The following is a 27,262-nucleotide window of genomic DNA, read 5'->3' on the forward strand; positions in this document are numbered from 1 at the left end:
GTATTTATACTATGTCAAGGACTTTTCAGCTTCTCATGCCCAGCCAGCAAGAAAGCTGGAGGGGCACAAGGAGTTGGGAAAGGACACAGCCAGGACAGCTGAGCCAAACTGGCCAAAGGGGTATTCCATACTGTGTGACGTCATGTGCAGTATATAAACTGCGGGGAGTTGGGCAGGGGGGGCGAGCTGCTGCTTGGGATCTAACTGGGCATCGGTCAGCGAGTGGTGAGCAATTGCACTCTGCATCACTTGTTTTGCATATTCTCATTCTTTTATTATTCTCATCATTATTATTATTTTCTTCTTTTTCTGTCCCATTACACTGTCTTTATCTCAACCCACAAGTTTGACTTTTCCCCCCAATCCTCTCCCCCATCCCACTGGGGGGGGGGAAGTGAGCGAGCGGCTGCGCGGTGCTTAGTTGCTGGCTGGGGTTAAACCCCGACACCATACTGTATGTGCCTGTACCAAGGTACGCTGCTTGGAGGGTCAGGTACACCAAAGGAAGATCATCTACTCCAACCTCCTGCACGCAATGGCCATTTTCATCTATGTATCTCAGCGCCAAATTGAACGTCTTGGAAACATAAAGGCTCCTGCCTGAGAGCGTCTAGTCATCATTTCCTTTGACAGTTCATTCCAAAATTAGTCTCTCCCACAGTTCAAAGGAAGAAAAAAACCTCCAAAAACCAATGTCTCCGACTTCAGTTTTTAATTTCTGCTATGCCTTTTACTGTGTTACATTTTCTCTTTTCCAAAGATTTCTACATGCTTTTTCCAGTCATCTTTTGATCTGCAACTCTTTCAGGCTCTCGCTAGAAGTTATTTACCTCTTCTATCTACATAACTGTCTATGTAACTGTTATACAGATAGTCTTCTATCTCTGTAACAAGTATATTCCGTCTTAATTACTAGAAGGCAAATCACGGGTTTGTTTCAAGTATCATGAGCTTAAAGTCTCATTATTTTGCTTTGCTGGACTCATGATTTTTCACATTGGAGACTGCCAGCATCTTACTACAGCAGAGTGAAAAAAACTTTTGTGTGTGATTTTTTTGCTCCGCTGTGCCCCTATTTCTGGGCCCCAGGTCCTGGCCTTCTGGAACCTTCTCCCACCCCAGTTCCAGGAGTGTCCGAGACCCCCGTCAGTCAGGAGAAGGGACGCCGGGCCCCTCCCCGCGACGTCCATGTTGGGTCTCTCGGGGCGTTGTCCAGGCCATTGTCACCTTAGTATTGTTATTACTATCATTATTAGTTTCTTCCTTTCTGTCCTGTTAAACTGTTCTTATCTCAACCCACGAGTTTGACTTTTTTCCCCCCAATTCTCTCCCCCATCCCACTGCGTGGGGGGGAAGCGAGCGAGCGGCTGCGTGGTGCTGAGTTGCCAGCTGGGGTTAAATCCTGACAAAGGTGTGGGAGGGGCTGAGGGTAGAGGGTCTCTAAGGAGATGGGTGTTCTATATGGGGTGGGGGGGCTGTATGGGGTTTGGAGGGGCGGTTGTGGGGGTTTTATGGGGCTGGGATGATCTATATGGGGGTGTGTGGGGGGTGTTTTAGGGTCTATATGGCCGCGGGGGGGTTATATGGTCCATATGGGGCTGGGGGAGTCTATAGAACTGTGGGGAGGGCCTATAGGGATGGAAAGAGTGGCCTATAAGGTCTATATGACCCGGGGGGAGAGGAACTATGGGGTTTATATGGGGCTGAGGGGAGTTACAGGGCATCTGGGTCGGGGGGGCATCTACCCCTGGACACCCTGGTCCACTACCTGGACACCTGGGGCTGCCTGCATGTCCAGATGACTGGGTCCTCCTGTGACAGGGGGATCTATAGGGTCCAGAGGGATCTATATGGCCCAGGGCAGGGAATAACAGAGGGATCCAGGCAGTCCAGGGGATCTAGATGGTCCAGGCTTGGGAGAGGCAGGGATCCATAGGGTCCTGGGGGAGGGGGTGTGTGTGTATATAGCTTCCAGAAGAAATCTTTAGGGCTTGGAGGGGGAGTGGGTTCCATGGGGTCTGGGGGAATCTACAGGGGCTGGGTTCGGTGAAAGGAGGGAACTATAAGGTTGGGGGGGCAGAATCTACAGGGTCCAGGGGGGAAAGGGAGTGTTCTATAGGATCCAAAGAGAGTCTATAGGGTCTGGGGGTGTGTGTCAGGGAAGAGTATGGAGGGTCTGGGGGCGGTCTGTAAGGCTGGGCATCAGGGCAGGGTCTATAGGGCCAGGGGGGTTCTATAGGGCCAGGGAAGAGTCCATAGCGTCCGGGGGGGGGGGGTGGCGGAGATCCATAGGGTGGGGTTAACCTCCACTCTCTGTGGGGCCGCGGGGTCTGTCGGGGCGATGGAGGCGGGGCGGGGGGCTTGGGGCGGGGCCTGGCGAGGCCACGCCCACTGCACGCAGGGGGCAGGGGGGAACCCGCATGTCCGGGTGGGGGGTCACGAGGGGGAACCAAAAGTCGGGGACCCCCCTGCGTCACACACACACACCCCGGCTCCCCCCTCCTGAACCACAGCCCCGCTAGGGCATCAGACCCCCCAACGTGACGTCACACCCGAACCATTTTCTAGATTTCCTGTCATTGTTCAAAGAAGCTTAAAGCAGAAGCCTGCCTTTCTAGTGGGCTTTCTTCTTCTGCCAAACTCATCTGCTGAACCCCACGTTTATTGGAAGGGTTAGCTCTGTATCATGGCACCACCATATGAAAATACTCCTAATAAAGCTTCTATTTAAGGAACACAAACACCTTGGTGATCAGCATTCTTATGAGAGGAAATACAGATTACAGGGCATCCTAAAGTCTATGTGTAAATGTCTGCTGGCAAATGACAACAGCTTTCCAAACAAACTGGAACAAGGTTGAAATGTGGCAGCTTCTTATTGAACGTTATTCTAAAATTGTCAGGACCAGCTGTGAAGAGTGGCTCTATGTTTGGGGCCACATCCTACCTTTTACAATAGAAAAACAAGGCCGCTTGGCACAGGAAAAAAACATACCTCTTGGCAGCACCTCCCCACATTGCATCAGTTCAAAAGATTTAAAGTCCTACCTGTCTTTTCCAAATGAAACCCCTTGATATGGTTATTTTTCGTACATGTTAGCTACCAGCAAGCTTCTACTGGTACCTTTTTTCTGTCACTAGTCTCTTCTCTGCTCATGTTCAGCTATCACTGGAAATCTCATCACGTTGGATAGTTTACTGAAAATTTATTATAACCAAAAAGTGACATAACAGGGCTGTAATGGATTCTGCAAAGCATTTTGCTGCTGCTATTTTATAACAGGTACCACCTTCTTCTGCCAGGCAATTAAAACAAAATTCAGCTGTGAAAATTTTTGCAGTATACCCCACCCAAACTAATCAACAATGGTTAAAAATAACATGCCCCAGCAAAACCTTTCATGATACATGGCCACAACTCACAATTCTCTACAAAATGTTCACTTTTATAAAGCTCTGATGTAAAAATCAAATAATCAAGCAGCAATATTTTAAGTGCAGCACAGGGTCTTCCATGTCACTATTTGCAACGCTTGAATTCATTTACATTTTATCAAAATCTAATACAGATGACTTAGGAATTAAGTCATTTTTTTAATATCCGTCATTCTATGTAGTGACAGATTTCATGTTTTGCTTATCTTTATCTTTGCTTTCCTTCGATTTTTCCTTCTTGTGTTTGTGCTTTTGGCTCTTCTCCAATTCCGTTTCGCTTCCAATGTGTTTCTTATGCTTCCTGTGTTTCTTATGCTTCTTGTGCTTCTTATGCTTCTTGGGCTGCTGCTTCTCCTTTTTCTTTTTCTTGCTGTCTTGACTCTCTCCCGAGCTGGCACTGCTGCTGTGGCTTCGAGGCTGACTCTCAGAAGGGCTTTGACTACAGCTAACACTGGGACGGCTTTGACTTCTGCTTGCTTCAGGCTGGTCAACTGCAGCAGGTGCTGCTGTATCCTCTTTCACCTTATCAGCAGACTTTTCTTTGGGGTCTTTTGGACTTTTTCCTGCAGCTCCCTCATCTTTTGCAGATACATTACTCTCACTGTCATTTTCATTGTGGTCTTTCTTTGCCTTTTCCTCCTTGGCTGGTCTGGTTTCTGGGTGATCTTTTGTCACTTTTGGGTGAACTTTCTGTGGGGTACCAAGAACCTTCTCACCCTTTTGAGAGGAAGATGTTTCAATGCCGCCTGTCTTGGGAAGCTCCTCCTTCACTTTTTTCGCAGGAGGTTCCATTCCAGGACATCTTTCACGAAATGAAGGAAATCCTTCGTTCTCATCTCCTTTTCTTCTCTTCTGGTGTTTTTGATGTTTATTTCCTTTGCCATCTCCCTGTGGATATTCCACTTCCTTCTCTTTTGATTTGGTAGGATCTTTGACGACATGGTGTGCTCTTCCAGAAGATTTTCCAGGGTAATTTCCAGCTCTATTACCAGCTGACCTTGACCTAGAACAATAGTTACAACTCTTCCCTTCGCCTCTTCTTGGATACAGCCGCGATCGCGAGTAGGAATGCAAATGGGAATGACAAAATGATCGAGAGTGGGAGCGAGAGGGGGAAGAAGCTGATCTTGACTTGGAGTAGGTATAGAAACTTCTAGAGTAAGATGAAGCACTAGAAGGAGGCTTGGACCTTAAAAAAAACACAACACACACACACGAAGTTAATTCAAAACAGTCACTCTCCCCAGTTTTTTCCTTCCAGATTTGCTTTGGGGTTTTTGACTCTCCATACACTTATGTTCTTTCAGCTGCTGACATAATGCTACTGCCAACTGAAGAACTTAATAACATGTACAAGTTTCGGCTCACAAGACAGAACAGCTGTTGCTTTGTTAATGGAAAAACATACAGGAAGGCTAAGTCTGTTTCCACTCACTTCTACCACGCGAACTACCATAGCTATCGGCTGATTTAAGGTGGTGTATAGTGGCCTCTACTGCTATGTGAACGCACCCATTTTTTCACTACTCTGCAACGACATGCAGCGCAAATCATTTTTGTTGCAGTAAGATGCAAAAAGAGCAAGTCTTAATGGCTACAGTGCAGTATCAAACATCAGGAAAACACGATTTGGCCTGAAGACAGTAAAGCTCAATTTTAAAATGCCAGCTTAGTCTCTTTAACTTCACTACTTCTTTGGCAATTTGTACAGGATGCAAAATACTTGCACTGCAGTCTTACAATCAACACTTCTAGCCCAATGTCCTAGCAAAATCTTGCACATACCTCTAGCTCTAACCAAGGATAGTGACAGCGCTTCAAGAAAGAGTCGTATCTAAATGCTTCTAAACTCAGCCTCGAGTAATATGACTCAATGCCATTACTCTAGGAAGGATACTGACAGCATTACTAAGAGACAGCTATGCAGACTCCTGCCCAAGTGATTTGGGGGGATAGAAAACATCAGCTGCCCTGCGTTTTTTCTTCACAAGTTTCTCTTGTTTTTCATTTAACAATGTCAACAAAATTCTAGTGAAAGCCACCAGTCTGCAGTCCAGCTTAAAATCTCTCCGTGTACCTACAGGAGAGAGACAAAAGAGGAAGACAATTTCTCTCACATATCTCCTCCGATGTGCTTTGAGGTAATGGTTACAATCAGAACAGGGAGATGCAGAAAATCCGGCTACTACACCTATTCAGTTCCTAGCCTCCTCACGGCTCTCAGGAAGTGAAGGATGTCATTGCAGAGAAGCTTCAGGGAAAGAGACCCCTGTTCCTTAACAACTGCTGCCCCATTATCACCATCAGTCAACTGTAATCTCTGCCATATTTGAGCCAGTAACCTACCTATGAAACTCCTATCCCTGCTAATCCCTTGAATCATCCAATCCATCCAATGAGAGAGGGGTGCAGTGGAACTCCCCCTGATTCTTCCAGACAACCTGCTGCTCCATTACAGACATGTAAACCAGTTACCTGGAAAACGAATGCCTACGCTCCTCTGGAATCTTTTTACATTCCATCAATTCCTTAGCAAAATCACTGGTAAACTCATCAAGTTTGGACTTTTTCTTTTCCCTGTTAAAATAAGTTTGACCTTTATTACAAAAAGGCACCAAGAGACAAAACATGGCCAATATGAGAAAATATAGACTGCATGCAAATGCAACAGGGGAACATCCCATTTCAGCAAAAACAGTTCAGCGTTCCTACAAGTTTTAGGGAAAGTTTTAGAATTACATTTGTCTTGGTTTAGTTTTGCATGTTTACCATCTGCAACACAAAAGTATACTGGAAAAAACACTGTCATTTTTGCTTACGTCAGGTGCACTTGAGTGTAACTGCAGCTCATTATGTGATCAAAATACAAAAATGAAGAACAACGCAGCTTCACTGAGCCAAATACTTACTCCTCTTTAAGACTCCGTTGTTCTCTGTAAAACTCCTCCCTAGAGAAAGGAGATGCTTGAGTCCTTGGGATGGTAGGTGAAGGAGACATGGGTACTGCTCTTGGAACCCAAGCTGATGACGTGTTTGCGGGAGCTGGGGGATATCCTGGAGGGGGGACAGCGCACCCAGCAGATGGAGGCTGGCCAGGTGGAAACTGAGGAGGAAACGGTGGTGGTGGTACCCCCAGTGGAAGAGGAAGTGCGTGGCGTGCTGGAGGATACAAGGGAGCTGGAGGCACAGGCACAAAGACTGGTGTTGATTCTGGTAGTGCTGGGGCCTGAGTCCTTTGGGTACACTCGCTGTGCAGGCGTCCTCGATTTGGACCTCTAAAGAAACCCAAAACCATGTGTCACTGTTTGTTACACTCTGTCGGATTTTAAAGAGGAAAGCGAAGGAAGCGGGAGCATGGTGGGGAGCACTTCTTGTTCTCAACTTAAGCATTTTTCTCCCTGCTTTCCGTTCATGTGAGATTACACTCATTTCTTGATCCTCATACTTGCCTTCCACATCCTCACCCCCAACACTCCCCTCGGTCTTCTCTCCTGACACTCAGCTTTGCAGCTGCAAGTGGAGGCTGCCCACGCTTAACAGAGACTCCCATCTCCCACGTGCCATGTGCCCACCGCTCCTCTGCTACTCCTGGAGACACTTAATATTTCGCACTTCTAACCTTCAAAGTCCTGCACAAATATTAACTCATCTTCTCTCAAACTTCTTTTAACCTCTTCCACATACGCTTCCTGTGCTGTCGCCTCATGATGATGTACTTGGCCTGTTCTTGTCCCTGCATTGTTATTTTCTTGCTTACTGAATCTGAGATTTTAAATCATCTGTGGGGTGGATCCCCATTTTTGTTTGGATTTATCTTTGAGATTTTATAAACACAGTGCACCCTTACAGTCGATCTAACATCAAGCATATAAAAAAATGAAGGACTGACTTGGCACAGCAATAAGAGATAAAACAGACTCTTCTCTTTCCAACGGAGAGAAAGCAGCTTGGCTATCTGAGACGACTAAATTGAAGAAACTCAGAATTGTCCTAAAATAACAGCCTTGACTTTTCCAATGATTTGCTCAATCAGAATCAACTAAGTTGTTCAAAAAAGAATGCTGGAGGCTGGTTTCTATTGGGAAATCAATTTCTTCAGCCTTATACAGCCAGTGAGCAAAAGGGTGGCTTTCCACCTGATCCTTTAATTAGATTTGATTTTTAGATGCACTTATGGTTTCCTCAGAAAGCGTGCATTTTTCAGAGTCCTCTTTTCAATTATGCACTGGACTTCTATTGTAAATAATCTTACTGCGAGCACATACCCCTTTGTTAAAGCCAATTCAAATTAGGCCATTTAAAAATTAATGACCACTTGTATTCTACACAACTATCTGTGCACACTTACTTCATCATAAATCAGCTGTTGTAGAATTTATGTGTTACAGCCTCATTTAACAGGTTACCAGTATGAATACATTGAATTTCTGCAGAACACTTACAGTTCCCAGCCTGGTCTGCCACCTGCTGAGCAAATTGTACTGGCTCTCGCTGGATGACCTTTTGGAGTGGAGAGAGGAAAAAGCAAAAAATCCCATTCAGTGTATCTGAAGATCATTTTTTAACAGAAATTCTTTTTAGAAAAATTAAAAGTTACAGTTCCTTACCAGTGGTGCGTGTTGATTGTCCTTGGGGGCCCAGACGACTTGGTAATGCTGGTTGTCTTAGTACAGGGGTCTGACAGCCCTTGTGAATAAATGCAGACAGTTGGAAAACAAGCTCTACTAAAATACAAGAATCGCTGCAAATGTTGAAACAAAGCTTACCTTCTCTTCCAACAAACTGCTGACTGACAGAGACGAATATGTAGAATGTTCAGCAGCAGTCACCAGAGCAGCAGGAGGTGTAAGAGTCACGAGTGGGGGTGGTGGCAGTGGCAGCTGCTGCTGCTGGTGGTGCCACATCTGCTGACGGTGCCTTCTTCTGTAACCGGCTCCATTTTTGAAGTTGCTCACAGCCTAGAGGCAGAAAAACATTTACGCAAAGGTAATATGAAACTTCAGCAGATATACGAACAAAAGCCTCCACAGAGTAAAATTACTTGTGTAATTAGCTGTAAATGCTATCAATCCCCAAAGAAATCAACATGCCGATACATGAACACATCACATTAAACACTGATACTAGTGATTGGTAACTCGGAGTGTCTGTATTCAAAGTACTGCCGTGTTAACACAGAATTTGAAAGCGAGGCAATCACCTTAAACAAAAGCATGACCTGAATTTGCCAGATTGTCTCCAAGGAGTTGTAAGCTTCTGTGATAACAGATAATGCACTTGAAAGGTAAATTTAGCCTTATTCAAGTCAACCTTGCTTAAGCAGATGTAAACTAATATTTCCTTCCCTTTCAGCTTTTTACAAAGAGCCTATTCTTACAAGCACTTTACGTAAAAGTCATCAGGTTACCCGGCGTAGGCACTTGTTGGCCACTAAAGCATCAGGCGAAACACCTGTCTGATGACACTCTGGACATCTATGCTCCTCAGATTCCAGTAAGGCTGTTCTAATACCTGTGTACAATTAGAATAATCAAAATAGCATTTAGCCAAACTAAGGAAGTTTTGGGGGTTCTAATCAACTATAAAAACACCTATATGATCAACAGGTGAATATGGTCTTGAAGTGAGAGCATGAAGCTATAAAGGTTCAATAGCGTAAAAAATTTCTAGTATGCAGCAAATAACTCTAGAGTTTTGGTATGTCACTGTTGTAACATTTGAAGATGTAGAGTAGGCTGTGTCTTGATGTTTCAGCTAGTCTTTTTCCCACTATATAGTACAGTGAGAAGTCCCCACCCTCCAGGTTAACGAATAAAACTTGTCTCAGAAAAACAAATAGTAGGTTCAAAAAACCATTACTAGGTTCGCGCTCTGAAGGTTTTAACCAACTCTCCCGTGGAGGAAAATGTGGATTAAATGCTGCTAACTATCCGTTTGTTGCAGACCACCGAAAGTCACCAGAGTTGGCTATATAGTTTTGTATGAGAGAAAGGGCTGTGGGCAAACTAAATGCACTCAATATCCAATACTGCAATCACCTGCACAATCAGCCACTCCTCTCATACTCGTCCTTCCGCATGTAAATTTAACTAAAAAGCTATGTATTTTACTATTTATTTATTTATTTAACTATTAAAGCTCTGTGGCTTTTTTCCCCCTTTATACGAGAAGAGCCCTTTCCTATTCAGGGTATACTTAAGTATAAAATAGAACTGGTAACAAAATAATTTCGCTATCTCCTCTTTCTGCTTTCAGAAGAGCAGATGTGCTGTTTTGAATTAACAAACATGGGAGTTCACACTTACATTCATCACAATAACTGTTTCCACAGCAGGGAATAATAGCCGCATCAGTCATTATCTCCTTACAAATGAGACATAAAATCTCCTCTGGAATAGGATCATCTGAGGAGGAAGAGGATGGCTCCTCCGGTAAAAAGGGAGGCTTTTCCTTCTCTCTTCTAGCATAAGCTTCCCTGGAGGAGGGGAAAGGGGAAGGAAAAAGAAACAAATTAAAGATGGGTAAAGGAGAACTTTTCCAAGCTTTGGATCTTATCAAAGGAAGACAGGAGATGGAATTCTTCTCACTCCACATTAGCCTCCTAAAACATAGGCATTTAGTTGAACCTACTTTTCTATAGCCACCACACTAGAATAGGGAGGGGGGAACAATTTTCCCACCGCAGACCTCTCCCATTCAGTGGATCAACAACGAAATTAGCTCAGATGAGCTTGTGGGTCGAGATAAGGACAGGAGAGATCACTCACCGTCACGGGCAAAACAGACTCAGCTTGGGGAAAATTAACTCAATATATTACAAATCAACCAGAGTAGGGTAATGAGAAATAAACCCAAATCTCAGAACACCTTCCCTCCACCCCTCCCTTCTTCCCAGGCACAGCTTTACTCCCAAATGCTCTACCTACCCTCCCCCCCCAGCGGCGCAGGGGGACAGGGAATGGGGGTTACGGTCAGTTCATCACACCTTGTCTCTGCCGCTCCTTCCTCCTCAGGGGGAAGACTCCTCACTCTTCCCCTACTCCAGTGCAGGGCCCCTCCCACGGGAGACAGTTCTCCATGAACTTCTCCAGCGTGGGTCCTTCCCATGGGCTGCAGTTCTTCACAAACTGCTCCAGCATGGGTCCCTTCCATGGGCTGCAGTCCTTCAGGAGCACACTGCTCCAGCGTGGGTACCCCACGGGGTCACAAGTCCTGCCAGAAAACCTGCTCCGTGGGCTCCTCTCCACAGATCTGCATGTCCTGCCAGGAGCCTGCTCCAGAGCGGGGTTCCCACGGGGTCACAGCCTCCTTTGGGAACACACCTGCTCCGGCGTGGGGTCCTCCACGGGCTGCAGGTGGACATCTGCTTTACTGTGGACCTCCGCTCCACCGTGGACCTCCCTGGACTGCAGGGGGACAGCCTGCCTCACCATGGTCTTCCCCACAGGCTGCAGGGGAATCTCTGCTCCGGCGCCTGGAGCATCTCCTCCCCCTCCTGCTTCACTGACCTTGGTGTCTGCAGGGTTGTTTCTCTTACATGTTCTCACTCCTCTCTCCGGCTGCCGTTTTCCCTCTGTCCCAACTTTTTTTCCCTTCTTAAAAATGTTATCACAGAGGCGTCACCACTATTGCGGATTGGCTCGGCCTTGGCTGGCGGCGGGTCCGTCTTAGAGCTGGCTGGTATTGGCTCTCTTGAACACAGGGGAAGCTTCCAGCAGCTTCTTACAGCAGCCACCCCTGTAACCTTCCCCCCCACCCCCGCTACCAAAAACTTGCCACACAAAGCCAATACAGACATTTACGCACGGTTTCTCTCGTTCACTTTTTGGTCGGTCCAATTAATTCCATACTTACACATTAACACGTGGTATTGCGTATTTTCCAGTTTTTGTCACCATGACACCCTTCCTTTTGGGATCTTTCACCTCCACCAGGAAACTCCTTGGAATTCCTGTGGTCTTTTTCATCCTGGGCACAGACCCAAAACTTTCGTCCTGTTGAGACAAGAAATGCAGACATACCGCATCTTAAGACCCACACTTAAAATGACATTTCAATGATGATTTTAAGCAGCAAGAGCCTTTAATCCTCTCCTTTTACCTAGCGTAAGGGTCGCTCGACTAAAATACTTCTTTTCCTAAATGAATACAGCCAGGATGTTCCAAAGGCTTGAGCAGTGTTTTGAATTCGGTCGACATTCTTTGGCTTACCCTCAGGTTCCTTAAGGGCGAAACAGCCCTTAGCTCACCATCCACTCAGAGAAGAGACACAAAGCCGCTCCTCCTCCTCCAAAGGGCAATGCAGAGGGAGAGCTTAATGCAGTGCTCTGAATCACTCACTGGGGAAACTTATGTTCACCACCTCTATATGAAGGCTAAATTCATACCTCATGCATGTACCTTCAGTGACTAACATTAAACGGCATGAAGACGCAACCAGAGGCTTGTCTGATTAAAACACACAAATGTTCAGTAGATGGGGTCAACAGAAACATCTTCTTTTTATACAAAATACTAAAAACTATGAACTGTCACTAAAAAGAGTTAAAACCAGAAAAATTTCCAATAACATTGAAATGTACAAAAACACGCATACAAGTTCACAGAGAAAGATCTATGGACACATTTCATGTCCATGACCTAGAAAAAAAGAAAATTTTACATTTCTAATTCCAGGTTTCCCTCAAATTCTGAAAGGCTTTGCAACATTGCCATATAAGCTCTGTATTTCACCCCAAGAGAAACAATTCTTCACGTGAGTATTCATGTACTTGTTACCTAACTGCCAGGGTAAAACAATTAAAAACTAGGTAACACCAGAAGTCCCCCACAATCTTATCCCATTTCTTGGGCAGTTCTTCATAGAGTGGCCAGGTTTTCTGCAACGATGGCAAGTATATGACGATGCAGGTGGACCCACGGGTTTCTTCATGTAACTGCAAGTTTTGGGGGAATAAAAGAACAAGGTATGCACATGTCTCGCTTGTTAAACCAAACACCTCTACAGTTTTTTCCATAATCTTCAAAGAACAGATCTGACATTATCAACACTTACTTGATTGGATCATATTCATGGCAGGACTGGATCATCATAGCTTTTATTTTATCCTCTTTGGAAGCACTGGCTTCAGCCAGATTGGCAGTCTGTTTAACAGGCAATTATTTGACACGCACATTAGAAACACGTTTAAGCCCACACAGCCAAAGACAACACCGCTCACCCAGTCCTGTAAAGAGCAGCACAACACTAGCTGAGGTTGCATGAAAAGAGCTGCTTATAGAAAATACCGTTGTCCTGAAGATGTTCTGGGGAGCCCTTACACCGCTATTACATGGTGTTTGTGTGCGTGTTAACCTACTTGACAAGAGCGTTCTTGGGCACTCAAAACCTTAGGCTCTGTTTGTACCTTACAGAAAGACTGGCGTAACCAATCCAATTGTCTTCCAAGTGGACCGAAGGCATAAGGAGACAACATTACACGATCCAGTATTTTTAAGGTGATTTTTAAGCTCCAGCCTATTTGAAGAAGACATCCACTGTACATTTAATTGAGAAAGATGCATGCAAGTATCCTTATTTACATTTTGCAGCATTAAAGGGACACACAACTTAAGAGTCAGGGAAGTTGTTTTTGCTTGCTGAAATGCAGCTTCCCACACAGAAGCATTAAAAGGAAGCAAGCTTTTAATAATCCCTCAGCAAGACAAAAGATTCTTGTCACTACAAATTTGACCATCATGTGCTGGAGGCAGTCCACACTGCATGCTTCTCCCTCTACTAACTTCTTCATATTAAGTGATTTAACTACAGGAAGCACAATCTGCATTTTTTTTTCCAGTTGACTGTGTCCTTTTAACATATAAATTGTAATATCAACCTTATGCAGAACTAGATCTTTCAAATTATTGAAGCCAGCTGTTTTTTCAAAGTAGTATTTGTTCCAATGTTTTTATTTCACACTAGTCCAGATCCAAGCAGGGTCTAAGGGAGAGGCTGTAAAGGATGTGGACCTTCAAGCACCTAGCATTCAGATCAACCACTCAGATCAACCACTCATGGTTCTGTTTTTATATGCATTCATTCACAAAAGCAACCAACTAGTTTCAACATTCTATTAAATGGATGTTTCATAGACACCATTTTTTTCTCCACAGTAACATAATCCAGAGCAACACCTATGAAATCATTTCCATTAACATTTACAGAAAGCTTTACAGATACTTGACTAATTTCTTTGAACCCAACAGTTTACAAAACACATCCAAAACCCACAACACATTAGTAGGAATAGACCAAAATTCAAACATGGCATTTCATACGTAGTAATAATAAACCAGAAAACTCTTAACGCATCACCTCCATGCCAAGTCAGTCTGCACTAAAGACGTTAGAGTAAGTAACAGGTTTGAGCTGCTTTCCATTATGTTCCTGTATTTTTCTGAAATACTGAAATTTTCTCAAAAGCTTAAATGTGTACACCACAAGGACACTTCTTCATATTTTAAGAGTAAAATTTGGCATAAGTTTACAGTACCAAGGACATGTTTAGGGACAGCACTAATGGAGACCAAGTTCTTTTGGTGGCTACCTTCCAAACATTTTTTTTCCCCCCCCAGATGCACACAATTTAATTTCTTCAGTGAGAAAGGAAAGAAGTGACCAGTGTGAAGAGATTCCTCTTTCTTGGAAATGAACTCCAGCCTTCCTTTTCAGAAGAAAGAACTAGCTCCTCTGCATTAGGCCCTGCCCTCTCTAAGCTTTGTAACTTTAAAGACTAGTTCTTTCATTGGCTAGCACTACGCCTTTTCACAAAGTGCAGACAGTAGTGCTTTCCCAGAGGAAGGTACACATTGTTGAGCAAAAAATGCAAGCAGGTCCATAGCAAAACATGGCATTACAACAGTTCCAGAAGGTCACATCTGCTAATATGCCACACATACACATCGGTATATTCCTAGAAACAATCAGGTACACTTTCACACTTCACACAGTCTGCATTCCAACAAATTAGATTATGTTGTCTACTGTCTATATACTAGCATTTATGAAACTGTGCAGCATTAAAAGAATGGATCTGTAACTTTAATGGCTAGAAATTCAAAAACAGCCATGCAATTGTCCATGTTACAGAAACGATTCTCTTTTGGCTGTTGCACACTCCCCCCTCCAAATGCCCGTAACTTACAGCCCATTCAATTCTTCTGGAAAAACTGTTAGTTTCCAATGCAAAATCAATGAAACATATGAGAAATGGTAAACAGCTTCTGAAATGCTGCTTCTGTGTGTCTGGAAGATGAGTAATAGTGCAACATTACGTTGAGGCTGATAAGGTACTCCCCTTCTATCTTCCCAAAGTGGGAACTGCTCTTTACAGGCTAGTACCAAAATAGACACCCATTTTAAAGTTAAAATTAATACTTTAAATTAATAAAAATTAAATTAAATTTTGTTTCCATTACAACAGTTATCCAGCTATAGATCACAGTATAAGATTTTAAAAAACAAAGCAAACACTTTTTTTTTTTAAAGAATTTGAAAAGAATATATCTATACCTTAGCAAGGTGGGCCAGAGAAAGAGATGCAGGAGAGTCATCTGTCTGTTCACAAAAAATTAAACACATATTCAAGTTCTACAGTCAAAACATAGCAATAGTTAAGGTCTACTGTAGTCTGAAAGTCTGCACTATATCCTCTGAGTGTCGCTGACAGGGGCACTGCCAACCCCGTGCAATTTGTGTTTGCTCAAAACAAAGTCCAAACCTATGGCACCTTAAGAGTGCCTGTGTGGTTAATGAGAAGAAACGAAAATAACCAAACCCGCTCGACATCAACTTACTGCTCCACAGTATCTCAGAGAGGGACCCTTGTCAAATGCTCACATCTGTCAATTTTCAGCTAAAAAGGATTTCAGTTTATTTGAGAAGGAAGCATCACTACAGGAAACTTATTTGCAGTGTAGCTTGTCAATTAATCCGTTAACATCTCATCACTTCTAAATGCACACAGTTATGCTTTTATGAAGACAGTAGCTGCCTGGCAAAATCAAGCACAGGTGTATCAGCCCTCAACCATGAACTCTGCCCCTCCTGTCGTCACTAAGTTTAAAAATGCCAAACTCACCATACCCCACAACACCCAAATAAAAACACCAAGCCAGAACATCAGCCATGAAAGTAAACCACCACTTTGTCTAGAAAAAAACAGGCTGCTCAAATTAGTGAAATAAAGGTGTTTACCATGACAGAGCGGCCTACAAAAACAGACAATACTGATGTCTTGTATTTTATTAGACCACAGGCCATACTATCCAGATTAGTTCGGGAGGTGTGAGAATTTAATATTATGCTTCTTACTAGCAGAGCAAACCCAATTTTTAATGATGATGAAAACATGGAGTCAGAGCACAGTCCTGTAATTTTTTTCTCCACTGCAACCACACTCCTCCCTCCCACCTACCTCCTGGAACACCCTGCAGGAGTGAAGCCCTCAGGCCACTAGTTTGCAATAGGCTGCAGCGTTTATGGAGAACTAATACTGAAATGCTGGTTTTCCACAAGTAAACAGGGTAACACTTAGCTTGTTCCTTTTCCAGAATATGGAATTATATTATGCCACAAGCAGCAGTTAAGCTTACACTAGCAAAACATGATCAGAAAGACACCTGAATCACTGCTTATTAGGACTTTGGTTGTTCAAAAATGTAGAATAAAGTGTCACAGCGTAAACTGAAGAGCTCTCCTCAAGACGTCCCTAAATGGATCGGAGCAGAGATTAAAATCCTTCCTTGGAAAAAAGCCCTTGTCCTTTATTACCTAACGTAGTGGAAGAATTCAAGGGAGCAGTTTTAGCAGACTCTGGGGACAAAATATTTACATGCAGAAGATGTTTCCTCACTCCAGTTAATCATGTCTTCTCTAGATGTTTAGGAAAGCGCAGACAACATTACTCCAACACTAAGTAAAAAAATCATGAAAACGTGCCTTTGGAAAGGAGCACCCAGACCTGGAACAAGAGACCTTCTTTCCACTGCAAATCTTACCAGAAGATTCAACTTTCCTTCCCTTCACAACATTTGGTACCCACTTCTGTCAAAACGGAAGTCTGATCAAGTATTTTGAAGCTTCATGCTCCACATGCCACTCTTCTTCACATGTGGAAAAACAGGCCTATGTTCTCTCATGGCAGGCACAACCATTATCACTTTGCGGGTTTTCAGAAGCAAACAAGGAATTAGGAAAGCTCTCTATTGGAGTCTGGCATTAAACAGTCTAGGACTGACCAGTAACTGAAACATAACAGTTAATATTAGTTCTTGTATTTTTTTAGGAAGCAGTTATTATATGGCCTGCAGGCAACAGTCTGATTTCTTAAAGGAGATGAAAGCACTCCCTTCTATGAACAGTTACCAAAAGCAGCAAATAGAAAATTAATGTACTATTTAGTACGTTTGCCCAACGGCCATCTTCCAATGATCCTACATTCTTGTGTCTTTGGTTTTTTTCCTTTAAATTTCTACTGAAGTATTTCCTGCCAGTCCCTCCCATCGGTCAAGTAGAAACAACACCTCCACGACACTTGTATACAACCCTAAGGTAATACTGCAGAAGAACTGGGGAAAAAAAACCCAAACCGAAAAAAACCCCAAAGTAACCAAATAAAGAAAACCCTCAAAAACCCCACAATCAACAGTCAATGTATTAACTCCCATTTCAAACAGAAGACTAAACAGAAATTCACATAAAGCAAGTGGGAAAGGGGACAGAAAATAGGAGGAAAAGGCTAATCTCACTGCTGGAGTGCTGCATTTAAATTACAGTGGTTTCCTAAAACCCAATAGCTTGGTTAAACTGAAAATTCAGCCAGGAAGGATCACAGCTGTGCTTGGCGGTGCTAAAACAATGCGCGTGACTCTCTGCATTTCTGCAGCCTCTGAGGACTAATACCAACTAGAGATCCTTGCAGTTACTGAAATAGGAATACGAAAACAAATAGGATTCACTTTCTTGATTTGGCAGTAGTAACGGTAGGACAGCAGCACAGATTTGGAAGTGTAGAATGACAGCTAACATAAGAGCAAGACAATTAAGAAATATTCAAAGTATAAGGTTTTGTGCATCCTTTAAAAAAAAAAAATCTGAACTGATTTTAACATTGCTGCTTTACTGTTCAACAATAATTGGCAAGCCTTCCCAGTGATTTATTCAGACCACACTAAGATCCAGGTTTGGCTTTGAAATACATGCAGAAAGACGTTTATTTAAAATAACAAAACAAAACAAAACCCCACACACTTTAGACCAAGACCTGAGTTAGCTTTAAGAATAAAGCTAACTGTGCCTCCAACACTAGAAGCACCTGAGGCTGCAGTGCTTCTACTCTGTGTGTGAGACAGAGAGAGAGAGAGAACACTTGTAAAGAGAGATGCAAGGCTTCCACCCTCCCTATGGCTACCCACAACCCACATCAGGTACAGTCAGAGCAAACAAGAAGGGAACAGTTTTGCTTTGTCTTCCTTTTAATTAGTTCTAACTAACACTAAGTCTTCCCTCCCACTCCAGGATTTTTCCTTTCTTAAAACAAAATATTTTTTTGAGACATCTATCTAAGCTTATGGTAAGATGCTACTTAGAAACGTAATACAAAGACACCAGGGAACACACGAGGCTGAAAGAATGGTAACCTTATTGATGAAGATGTGATTTGTGTTTATACACAAGCTAGTAAACAAAGAGAAAAAGAACTCTTTCCAAGAAATAAAACCCCATCTCAGTTAGATCAAATACTATAAAGGTAGTTTACATAAATGCCTTCCATTAACTGCTAGGGTCACTGGGCTCACAATGAGAGCCTTTCATGTCCAAAAAGGAAGTTGAACCAATCAGTGATAGAATTATGGATGTCAGGTTTAGGCTTAGTGTTTTTACACCAACATACAAGAAGTTTTCCACTTTAAGTTCATTGTATACCATTCCACGAGAATCAGAGGCTGTATTCTTGACAGAACACAACCCCAGAGCTCATCAATTTCTAGATTAAGTTACCCAAACAGCTGATCAAGGGATCAGATCCAATGATCCAGGGTTAGTGCAAAGCCTCACACCATTCTAGTGAAGAAAAAGCAGTTATACTTGAAGATGAAAAATAAAAACCAACAAATAGGAATTTTTACATTATAAGGGCTATTTTGAAAAGCACAGTTACACCTAGCCTTCGACCCAAGTCGCAAATCCAGATCTAGACCATTACCAGTCAGGTATTTCCTTGTGTGACTTCTCTCTAGTTTAGCAGCCGAATGACAGTGTTTTCTAACCCGAAGAAAAATGCTGCCCCTTTTCCAAATGGAAATTCAGAGTGGGGGTATACTAAAGAAAGGCTTAACCTTTGGGAAATCAAAGCAGCATCCAACCCCGAAGCCACCCAGGTCCAAAAAAGTACTGCAGGCAGAAGTTCAGACAAATGACAGGGATTTTACCCACAAATACACCAGGCTCTAACCTTGTGCCAAAATCTCTACACTGGGTCTTAGATATTTTCATTTGCAGACAAACTATTAAACTAAACTGCTTCATCAGATAGAGTGGAAAGATCAAATGCAGAACTTCCAAATACCACTTTGCGGAGCAACCATATTTAAATTCATGGCAATCTCTTAAAGACATACATGTACTCAGAGGGGCCCAAATAATATCACTTCAATTATACACTTTTAGGAACAAATACCCAAGCATTTAAGGACATGAAACGGAAACATTTAGCTGCACATGACTGTCCTCAAAATGTATGGGATATGTTGGTTTGGCTATTTGTTTGAACCCCCAGGTCACAACTAAGAAACAGTACCAAGTTTAACCACGGTGGTTTCTCAGTGAGTTTTGATAACATTTTCAAAATCCATTGGGCAAAAAGAGTATTTAAAAAAAAAAAGCTAAGTGATATAATGTGGAAATAGCAGAAAATTCACTCCAAACAATTTGGATTGCAAGAAACAAAAAGCACAAAACAACCTACAAACAAAACAATGTACAAACATACGCTTTACTAGCTATACACAGATGTAGAACATGGCACCATGTTCAGTTGTGCAAACCTCGGACCTACATGATCTAAAAGCGATCATACATTACCTGTACAACACAAAGTCATCCAGGAAATAGTCTAGCATATTCAATGTGAAATGCAATGCATCACTAGGCACCAAAACCAATATTTACATTAGACCTGTGCAAGTGATGGCATTACCCAGTTTTTCCTATGCTGAATCAAAGACATTGTCTTTACAACATACACCAGGTTTTACTGGAATATATAATTAGTTAATGTTTGGAAAATTAATACAAGGCTACATGGTTTAGAATTAAGAGCAGTGTGTAGAAAAAAGTGTGAGATTGTGTTTTTACATACTGCTTTTGATGTTCCACGCACTGGCTCAGTTTGACTCCTGGAAGAAGAAATAAAGGTGATTAGAATTTCAAGTAAAGCACTTGTACCCAGCATAAAGCAGTGACAACAGGTTATAAAACCTGAACATCAAAACATCATGTTCTGATAGTCTAGGGAATGGGGAAATTTATTCATATACCTAAACTGTTCTCTCTCGGCACATTCAGCGCAACTAAAAAACCCAACAAACAGACCCAAATCCCGTTTCTACTTTGTCACAAATTAAGATGTACAGTTATAGAACACAACAGTGCAAGAGGAAGCCCTCAGGTATTTTGTCTCTGCTGCGTCAGTATCAAAAAGATGAAGTCTGTATCACAGCTTGGTGTTCTTAAATAATCAACTCTCAAAATACAAAGGCAACTTTAACCAATCCGTATATATCTAGTATTACAAATGGGTACCAGATACAGTACTTTAATTTCCAAGAAAGAACACTGACGTTCTAGACACTTTGAAGTGCAAGTTTACTTCAGAGAAAACAGTCAGTCATCTGACAAAGAGATAACAAAAATGGCAGCAGCATAGGCTTTAGAACAGAGTTTCTTTGTGAAAGCCCAAGCACTGTATTCAGATAGCTCCTACATTTAGCATATGCAAGATTGACTAAAAATAGTAGTAGAAATGTCACCTGAAAGCAGTTTCTGGGGTTTGGTGTGATTTAGGAGCCCTGTGATGAAAAAGAAAAGGTCTTACTTGCCAGAATTTGCTTTAAGATAATCTTGAAAAGGCTACAATCTTTTTGGCAATAGTCATTACATTTGAAAACTTGCTGAGATTCCACACACTTATTGATCTGTATCTGCATGCCACTCATCAGGAATCAGACGTGCAGCCCTTGATCTAGTTAACAAACAATTCATACGTCATCCAAAGCATCCCATGAGCAGAGACAATTCAATGGCTGCTGCGGAATTTACGTACAACTAGAAAGGCTCATGCTTCCTGCCACTGCTAGAATACCACCAGGCTCGCAAGTACAGCCACGTACCTCCTGAAGATGGGGAAGTACAGGGAAATACTTTAGATTACCACGCAATGCTTTCTTCATCCATTTACCTTGAAGAACATACAACAAGGTGAGTAACGCATTTTTGAAGGCCTCTCCACCGTTATAGCATACATTCCTCGTTCCCAAACATTAACCACTCTACCAGTTGTTTCTGCAATGTTTCCAGCTGAAGGAATAGAAAGCTCATCTGCCTGGTTCATTTTCAACACTACAACAGCAGCGCCATTCTTTCCTTATCCCCACATACAGGTCTTTGCTTGATCTTTGATGCTAGCAGCATCTCTCCTCTCATTTCAGGGCAGGATTATGATACCAGGAGAGAGCGCCAGCCAACCAGAAACGGAGGATGCGTTGACAAGGCGGCACTAAGCACACATATTTAAGTTAAACATGGCCAAAACAAGGCCATGGTTACAAGCACAACACTGTGCCGTCCTGAATTCCTAGGTAGTGCCTGAAAGCACTGCAGCAACTGCTGAAGTAATATGCCCAAAGTTTACAGGCAGACTCACAGCAATTCAGGGTTTTTTGCTCGCAAATGCTTCACAGGTACCAGGATGCTGCTGTGCTGTTTTTTCGAGACACACAGTAACTCACCAGTCTACTTTATTGCCTGAGAACCAACATGAGAAAGACATGGCAAAACCACAAGCTAATAATACCTACTAATTGTGGGGGAGAGGCGTCTCTTTAAGAAGGCTGGAAAACATGAATGTTCAAACAATGCTAATGTAGCTGAATACATACATGACAGCAATAATCCTGTAGTCAGCACTGCATTTGCATAGCTGTAAGTTTAACCAACACATCCGATTCTCTGTCCTCCAGAAATCTGAGGAATATAGATTGAAAACCTGGAGCACTGATAGCAACTTAGGGTAAAAACAGACTTAGAGAACTAGTAACGCCTGGTAACGTGCTGAACTGCTTACTGAGTTTCAAGTTTGGAAGGGGTTAACTATTCCTTTGTTGTACTCGCTCAAAAGGTGATACACTTTAGGAGAGTGTTCTTTTTCTCTGGCCTGAAATGGACATTGTCTTTAGGAAACTAACAGGAATCACTTATGAATGGAACTTCTGGTTTGCATGGTTTGCCAGCTGGCAACCCTTGGTCTTTCCTCTGTGTCTAGTATGCAAAACACCCAGATTTACCAGGGGGTAAGAATACCTGCCATATCCCACCCTGCACCCCCCAAATGCAAGAAATAGTCAAACACTGACAATCAGACTCTTCTGAGGTGGGAAGAAATTAGAAGTTTACACAACAATGCCTATCTGTCTTTACTATAAAAGCAATCAAATCAAACACATAAAATAAGGAATCTCTCCACGTAGAGGAAATGGGATCAACAACTTGGCTCTCAGAAGAATCAACCCCAAGAACAAACCCAATGGAATCATCTTAAAAGCTACCATTGTTGCAGTTTCAACCCCATCTCCCAGCAGGCCAAAACACGTACGTCTGCTTTGGGACAGATATATTAAAATCTAGCCCATGACAACAAAAATTAACAGCAGCTTTAACAAGAAAGATACAATCTGAATGCCTCTTGTAAACTAATATCAATTTAAAAAGTTAATGCACTGAAACCCCTAACCAAGAATACAATGCTTTACGGATACTTACGTAACACGGGGTTTGCTGGTGACTTTAACTCCTCCAGCAGGGATTCTTCTAACAATTACCGATGAGTTCCTAGGAATCAGGGCATTACCATCTGTGTATTCTGAAAACAACATCAATACAGAAAAAGAATCTGCCACTTTACGAGAACCTATATCAATACATAATTACACAACATTTCAGAGAATCCCTTTACGGATGGAAAAGCAAAGTTTGATATGGAACGTTGCACTTTTATCGTCCCAACACACTGAAAGTACATTTCAAGAAACCTTCAGGTTTGATAATCAAACACAAGCAGCACAATCTTTTTCATGGTTTTACAATGGTTGGAATGCCAACAGCAAAATGGTCTCAAAGGTCACTGAAGCGGAGTCTGCTAATGCGTGAGGTTCTTTCCTGATCTAGCTTAAGTTGCTTTTGCTTCTGTTAGGCTACAAAACCAACAGAGCTTTGGAGAAAAACCAACCACAGCAAAGTCTCACCTGCATAAACCAGATTCTGAAGTCTGACTAGCTTGCCCTGCAACAAAAGAGGCCCTCAGCTAAAGCATGACAACTCTGCGCCATTGCTTTCCTAGCTGTTAACTATATCAATTCCCCTGTGCTGCTAGTGGTCAAGACTGACAGAACACAGAAGAGTGCCTGCCATCTCTGTCTATTCCTTGGAGCTTAATCCATCAACAACACCGCTTCTCAGCTGCTCGGCGCTTTACGTGTAAATGGAAACAAAACTGGCAATGCTAGTATTTGGATCAGAGAAATCTGGGGGGGGGTTGAGCTTGCTTTCACAAGTAGGGCACAATTGGCTCCAACTAAAGTGCTATCTCCCCTCTGAAGCTTATCATCTAGTTTGAATTAACCCAAGGGATGTGAATTGGATGTCAATAGTTGTGGATGCCCTGTCCCTGGGCTTTTGAGCAACCTGGTCTAGTGGAAGGTGTCCCTGCCCATGGCAGGGGGGTTGGAACTGGATGATCTTTCAGGTCCCTTCCAACCCAAACCATTCCATGATTCCAGGATTCTATGAATTCTTGCGATTCATTTTGCAGAGCTGAGACACTCAAACAAAATTCCTTACGACGACAGCCGTGAAAAGCCTTTTGAAAAGAGAGTGGGCCTGAAGCTACCCATGCTTTGCCTGGGCTTACACCATGTTAGTCTTTGAAGAGGAGGAAAGCCTTCTGACCTTCTACATAACGCCCAAACAATCAAAAAACCAAACTACCTGAGACACTTGGACTGAGTAAGCTTAAAATGCAAAGATCTCTCCATGAGAATGGTTTTTATATTGTCCTTACACAAGCTGGATATGACTAAATATTTTAAATCACTATCAGCAGCCATTCCCTGTAATCTGCCTACAGTTTTAAATATTAAAAGCTCTTACCTTTGCAGACCGAATCAGAACAATGGTCTGAAAACCAAAGATGCTGTATATCTAGTCAAGCTCTGTCAGGGTGGTTTTGCTCAGTGATCACACACAAAACAGGAATATTTCACAATTTATGCTTCATTTTTCAGTATATTATTCCTACAGGCAGGAACCTCTCTTACCCCAAAACTCACCTACCAGAAGACATTATTTCCACAATGAAATGAACATTTTACTTCTATTTCCAAATGACAGAATGCTTCTTCAGAAAACTGAGAAATCATTTAGCTGAAACTAATTCCTGATCTTCCCCCCTAGGGAACCGAACAGCAAGCTTCCTCTGGACTTCCGAGGAGGTTCAAATTGTAGGAGAAAGGACTACTAATGACGAAAACAGAAGCTTTTACAGAAGACATATATCCTGAAAGCAACCCCTAGAGCTCTTCTCAAAGAAGAAACTCTAACCCTTCCACAGCCACCTGTCAAGAAAGGCCTGCACTGGGACTTTTTGATGGAGAAGGAGCTGAAGCAGTACTGGGGCCCAGGCAGGCAACTGGGACATCATGGCAGCTGCAGATCTAGAAGCCCAAACCAGCTGTTTCGACCTGCTGAATGGAGTCATACAGAGCGTTCTTTCTGGTCCCGATCACAAACCGCTGGACTGACATTTCAGAGATAGAGGACAAGCAACAGCGGCTCCACAAAAAGGCAGGAGTTTGCTACGCCTGTGCTGAACTGAGGATTGTTCTAGTTCTGCAGCAGCTTTACAAGTGGCAGCACCTCGCCTAGGAAGAGACTGTATATATGAGGACAGCAACCAATGCATTTATTCACAAATGATGCAAGCCTGCAGAGGTCACTTCGAACATGCCCAACAGCTGTGTGATGCAAAAAGAGGAAGAAGTCCTCTTCTAGTACTTGGTGACAATTCACTGACCATTAGAAGAGAAGCATTGACACCTGCCTTCTGAATAGACTTATCCTTGAATGTGTGTGTGTATATATATATATATATCTGGTGATATATGCTTGTTTTCAATTCGCTTGTTAAGTGCACCATGAAGAGAGGTCCAGCCATCTAGTAACAGACTGATATAAAACTGAATTCACCTTAAAAGTCCATCAGCGCACATTTAAATGGATCAGCTGAAGAGTGACAATAGTGCGGTGAAGGAAAGGCTTTCTCTGTATAGGACACTTATCCCGGCACCTATTTGTATTTGGTACTGAAGTATCCCACCAGCTTGGTCACCGTCTCAGAGAATTTGTGGAAGAGTGTTTACATACAGCAGAGTCCATTGCTGAGTTAGTTCTGTGAAGGGGCCTGATACCAATTGGCTTTAAGACATTTATTTTTCCTTCGCCGCAATTAACTGAACTAATTTTGGTGATGAAATTTTATGAGAGGTGAAGCCAAACAATGTCGACTAAAAAGTCAACTTTTTTCTTTTTTTAAATAGGGAAGGACTAAATCTGGCGCGCTATTCCCGAAGTCCCTCTCAATTTGAATTTAACAGAAGCCAGCTTAGTCTAACAGCTCTCAGAATGAACTGGTGTCTCCCAGCAGGAACCTGTTCCCCATGGGCAGCAGCATCCCCTAGCAGAGACTCGGCAACTACCAGGACCTGCAAAGCAGCGTCACACTGCCTCACCTCGTGACTCCACATCTGCAAAGTGAGCAGTGACGTCATGCCCAACAAGGCTACTTTTCACACTTGTCCAAGCAGTGCTCCAACAGAAATGTTCAGCAAAGCTGGAGGTAACAACATTGTTGATTCCTATTCCCTGATAGCACAACACTTGTTTTTTGTTTTACTGGCAGGGATGGCCAGTAAGGGGCTACTGGGCTTTTGTCAATCTGACCTGTGATTAAAAATAAGGATCCCGTTAACTCAGAAAGCTTGCAAAAGCAAAGGAAGATTTGGATGTTATCTCCAAGTCAAGAGCAGAAGAGACATAACAGTCTAAAAGACAAGAAACTTGGTATGCTTGAAAGACCCAAGGCAAAGAAGTATTTCATGGAGGCAGACAAGTTAAACAAGAGCTACTTTGACTGCTGCCTCATACGGACTCGGAAATCTTAAATCAGCTATTGCATTAGTATCCACGACCTTCCTCCTGCAAAAAAGTACAAGCAGCTCAGGTTATGCTCCGCTTCGCGCTGAATGCACAATTTAAAAATCCCATTTTTAAATTCACCTATACTTCTGAAAATCTGCTAGCTTTACTAATTTCTGTCATATGTATGCTATCAACAGGTTACTGAAAAAAGCTCCTACTTTATTTTACGGCCTGCTTTAACCCACCGTTTGGAGTCTGACAGCAGTGCAAAAGCACCTCTCTGAGCACTATGCAGAGAAGTATTTTCACCCAGATAAAGTACAGAAGCTCTTCAGAACAGAAGTCATCAGAAGGCAAGCCGATATGTGAAATGACAAAGAAAAGCCTTGACTAGCCTTAGATGCCTTGCCAACCAGCTGATATGCTGCTGGGGAAAGGATTTGCAGAGTAAGAGCTGACAAGGACTACTAACATGCCAGACTCTCTCTACCACAAAAGAGGGTAACTCCCGAGAACACGTTTTCCCCCTAGCGCTTAAAAATATGCTTTCTCACGAGGTGAGTTTTTAGCTCTCTTCTCATCAACGCCCCTTGCACACTTTGCGACAAACAAATCATCTGTGTAGCTGCACTGAAAGCACTGCCTTGAAACATCCTGATGAACAGACTGGACTATTACTGGATTTCCAGCTTCCACCCAAGCTGTCGCGGGGTCGTTTGCGACACCGCCAGCCGGGCAGTCCCCGAGGCCCCGTGCCTGTTGCCCCCACGCACCTTCATTGGTCTGGGCGTTGGTGATCAGCAGGTCGCAGCTGGCCGCCGTCAGCTTCTCACGGGCCATGATCTGGAGCTTGAGGTCAGGCAGAGAGATGTAGAGGCCGTCGAAGGTGACCATATCATAGTTCAGCTTGGAGAAGAACTTGTAGTGGACACACGACATGGTCGGGGCCAGGCGATGCCTGCTCCACGACAGCGTCTACCGTGGCAGATGGAGGCGATGCTCGCCCGGCTCCTCCTCGCAGCCCAGGCGGGCAGGCGGACGATGGGGAGAGGCCCTGTGAGAGACCGAAAGAGTTAATGTCTCAAACATGGCGGTGGGGCAGGTTCTACGTAATGACGAACTCTGCTTAACAACGAACCCTGCACAGCAAGGAACCACAGGTGAAAAGAAGCCAATCGGCACAGATCAGCACAGACATCAGCAACAGGATGGGGAGGCCATGCCTGGGGGTGTGCAGCTCTGTGTTCTGATATGCTGATCTGATATGCTGAGCAGGGCAGCTCACCATGCATGGCCAAAGATCAAACAATGGTCA

The 27,262-nt window shown here is 43.1% G+C and overlaps 1 protein-coding gene across 1 annotated transcript; it reads right to left on the minus strand.

Moving 5' to 3' along the window:
- Positions 1-2,299: 2,299 nt before the first annotated feature.
- On the minus strand, positions 2,300-26,886 carry LOC142026379 (E3 ubiquitin-protein ligase RBBP6-like). The gene is made up of 18 exons (XM_075019336.1): positions 26,721-26,886; positions 22,516-22,615; positions 20,508-20,546; positions 19,838-19,874; positions 14,989-15,033; positions 12,490-12,578; positions 12,266-12,370; positions 11,290-11,421; positions 9,741-9,910; positions 8,843-8,946; positions 8,202-8,393; positions 8,043-8,121; positions 7,878-7,935; positions 6,345-6,710; positions 5,911-6,012; positions 4,433-4,624; positions 3,714-4,237; positions 2,300-2,391 (listed from the first exon to the last, which is right to left on the minus strand). The coding sequence occupies exons 1-18, from the start codon at positions 26,884-26,886 to the stop codon at positions 2,300-2,302; spliced, it is 2,592 nt and encodes an 863-aa protein (XP_074875437.1).
- Between the last annotated feature and the right edge of the window lie 376 nt (positions 26,887-27,262).

This window comes from Buteo buteo, chromosome 33, assembly GCF_964188355.1.
Source record: "Buteo buteo chromosome 33, bButBut1.hap1.1, whole genome shotgun sequence".
Taxonomy (NCBI): Eukaryota; Metazoa; Chordata; class Aves; order Accipitriformes; family Accipitridae; genus Buteo; species Buteo buteo.

Coding starts and splice junctions, on each gene's coding strand:
- LOC142026379 (XM_075019336.1), bottom strand. CDS start 26,886: ATGTCGTGTGTCCACTACAAGTTCTTCTCCAAGCTGAACTATGATATG. Junction 7,936..8,042: donor ACAATCAACACGCACCACTG/GTAAGGAACTGT, acceptor CCACTCCAAAAG/GTCATCCAGCGAGAGCCAGT. Junction 6,711..7,877: donor GGCAGACCAGGCTGGGAACT/GTAAGTGTTCTG, acceptor GGGTTTCTTTAG/AGGTCCAAATCGAGGACGCC.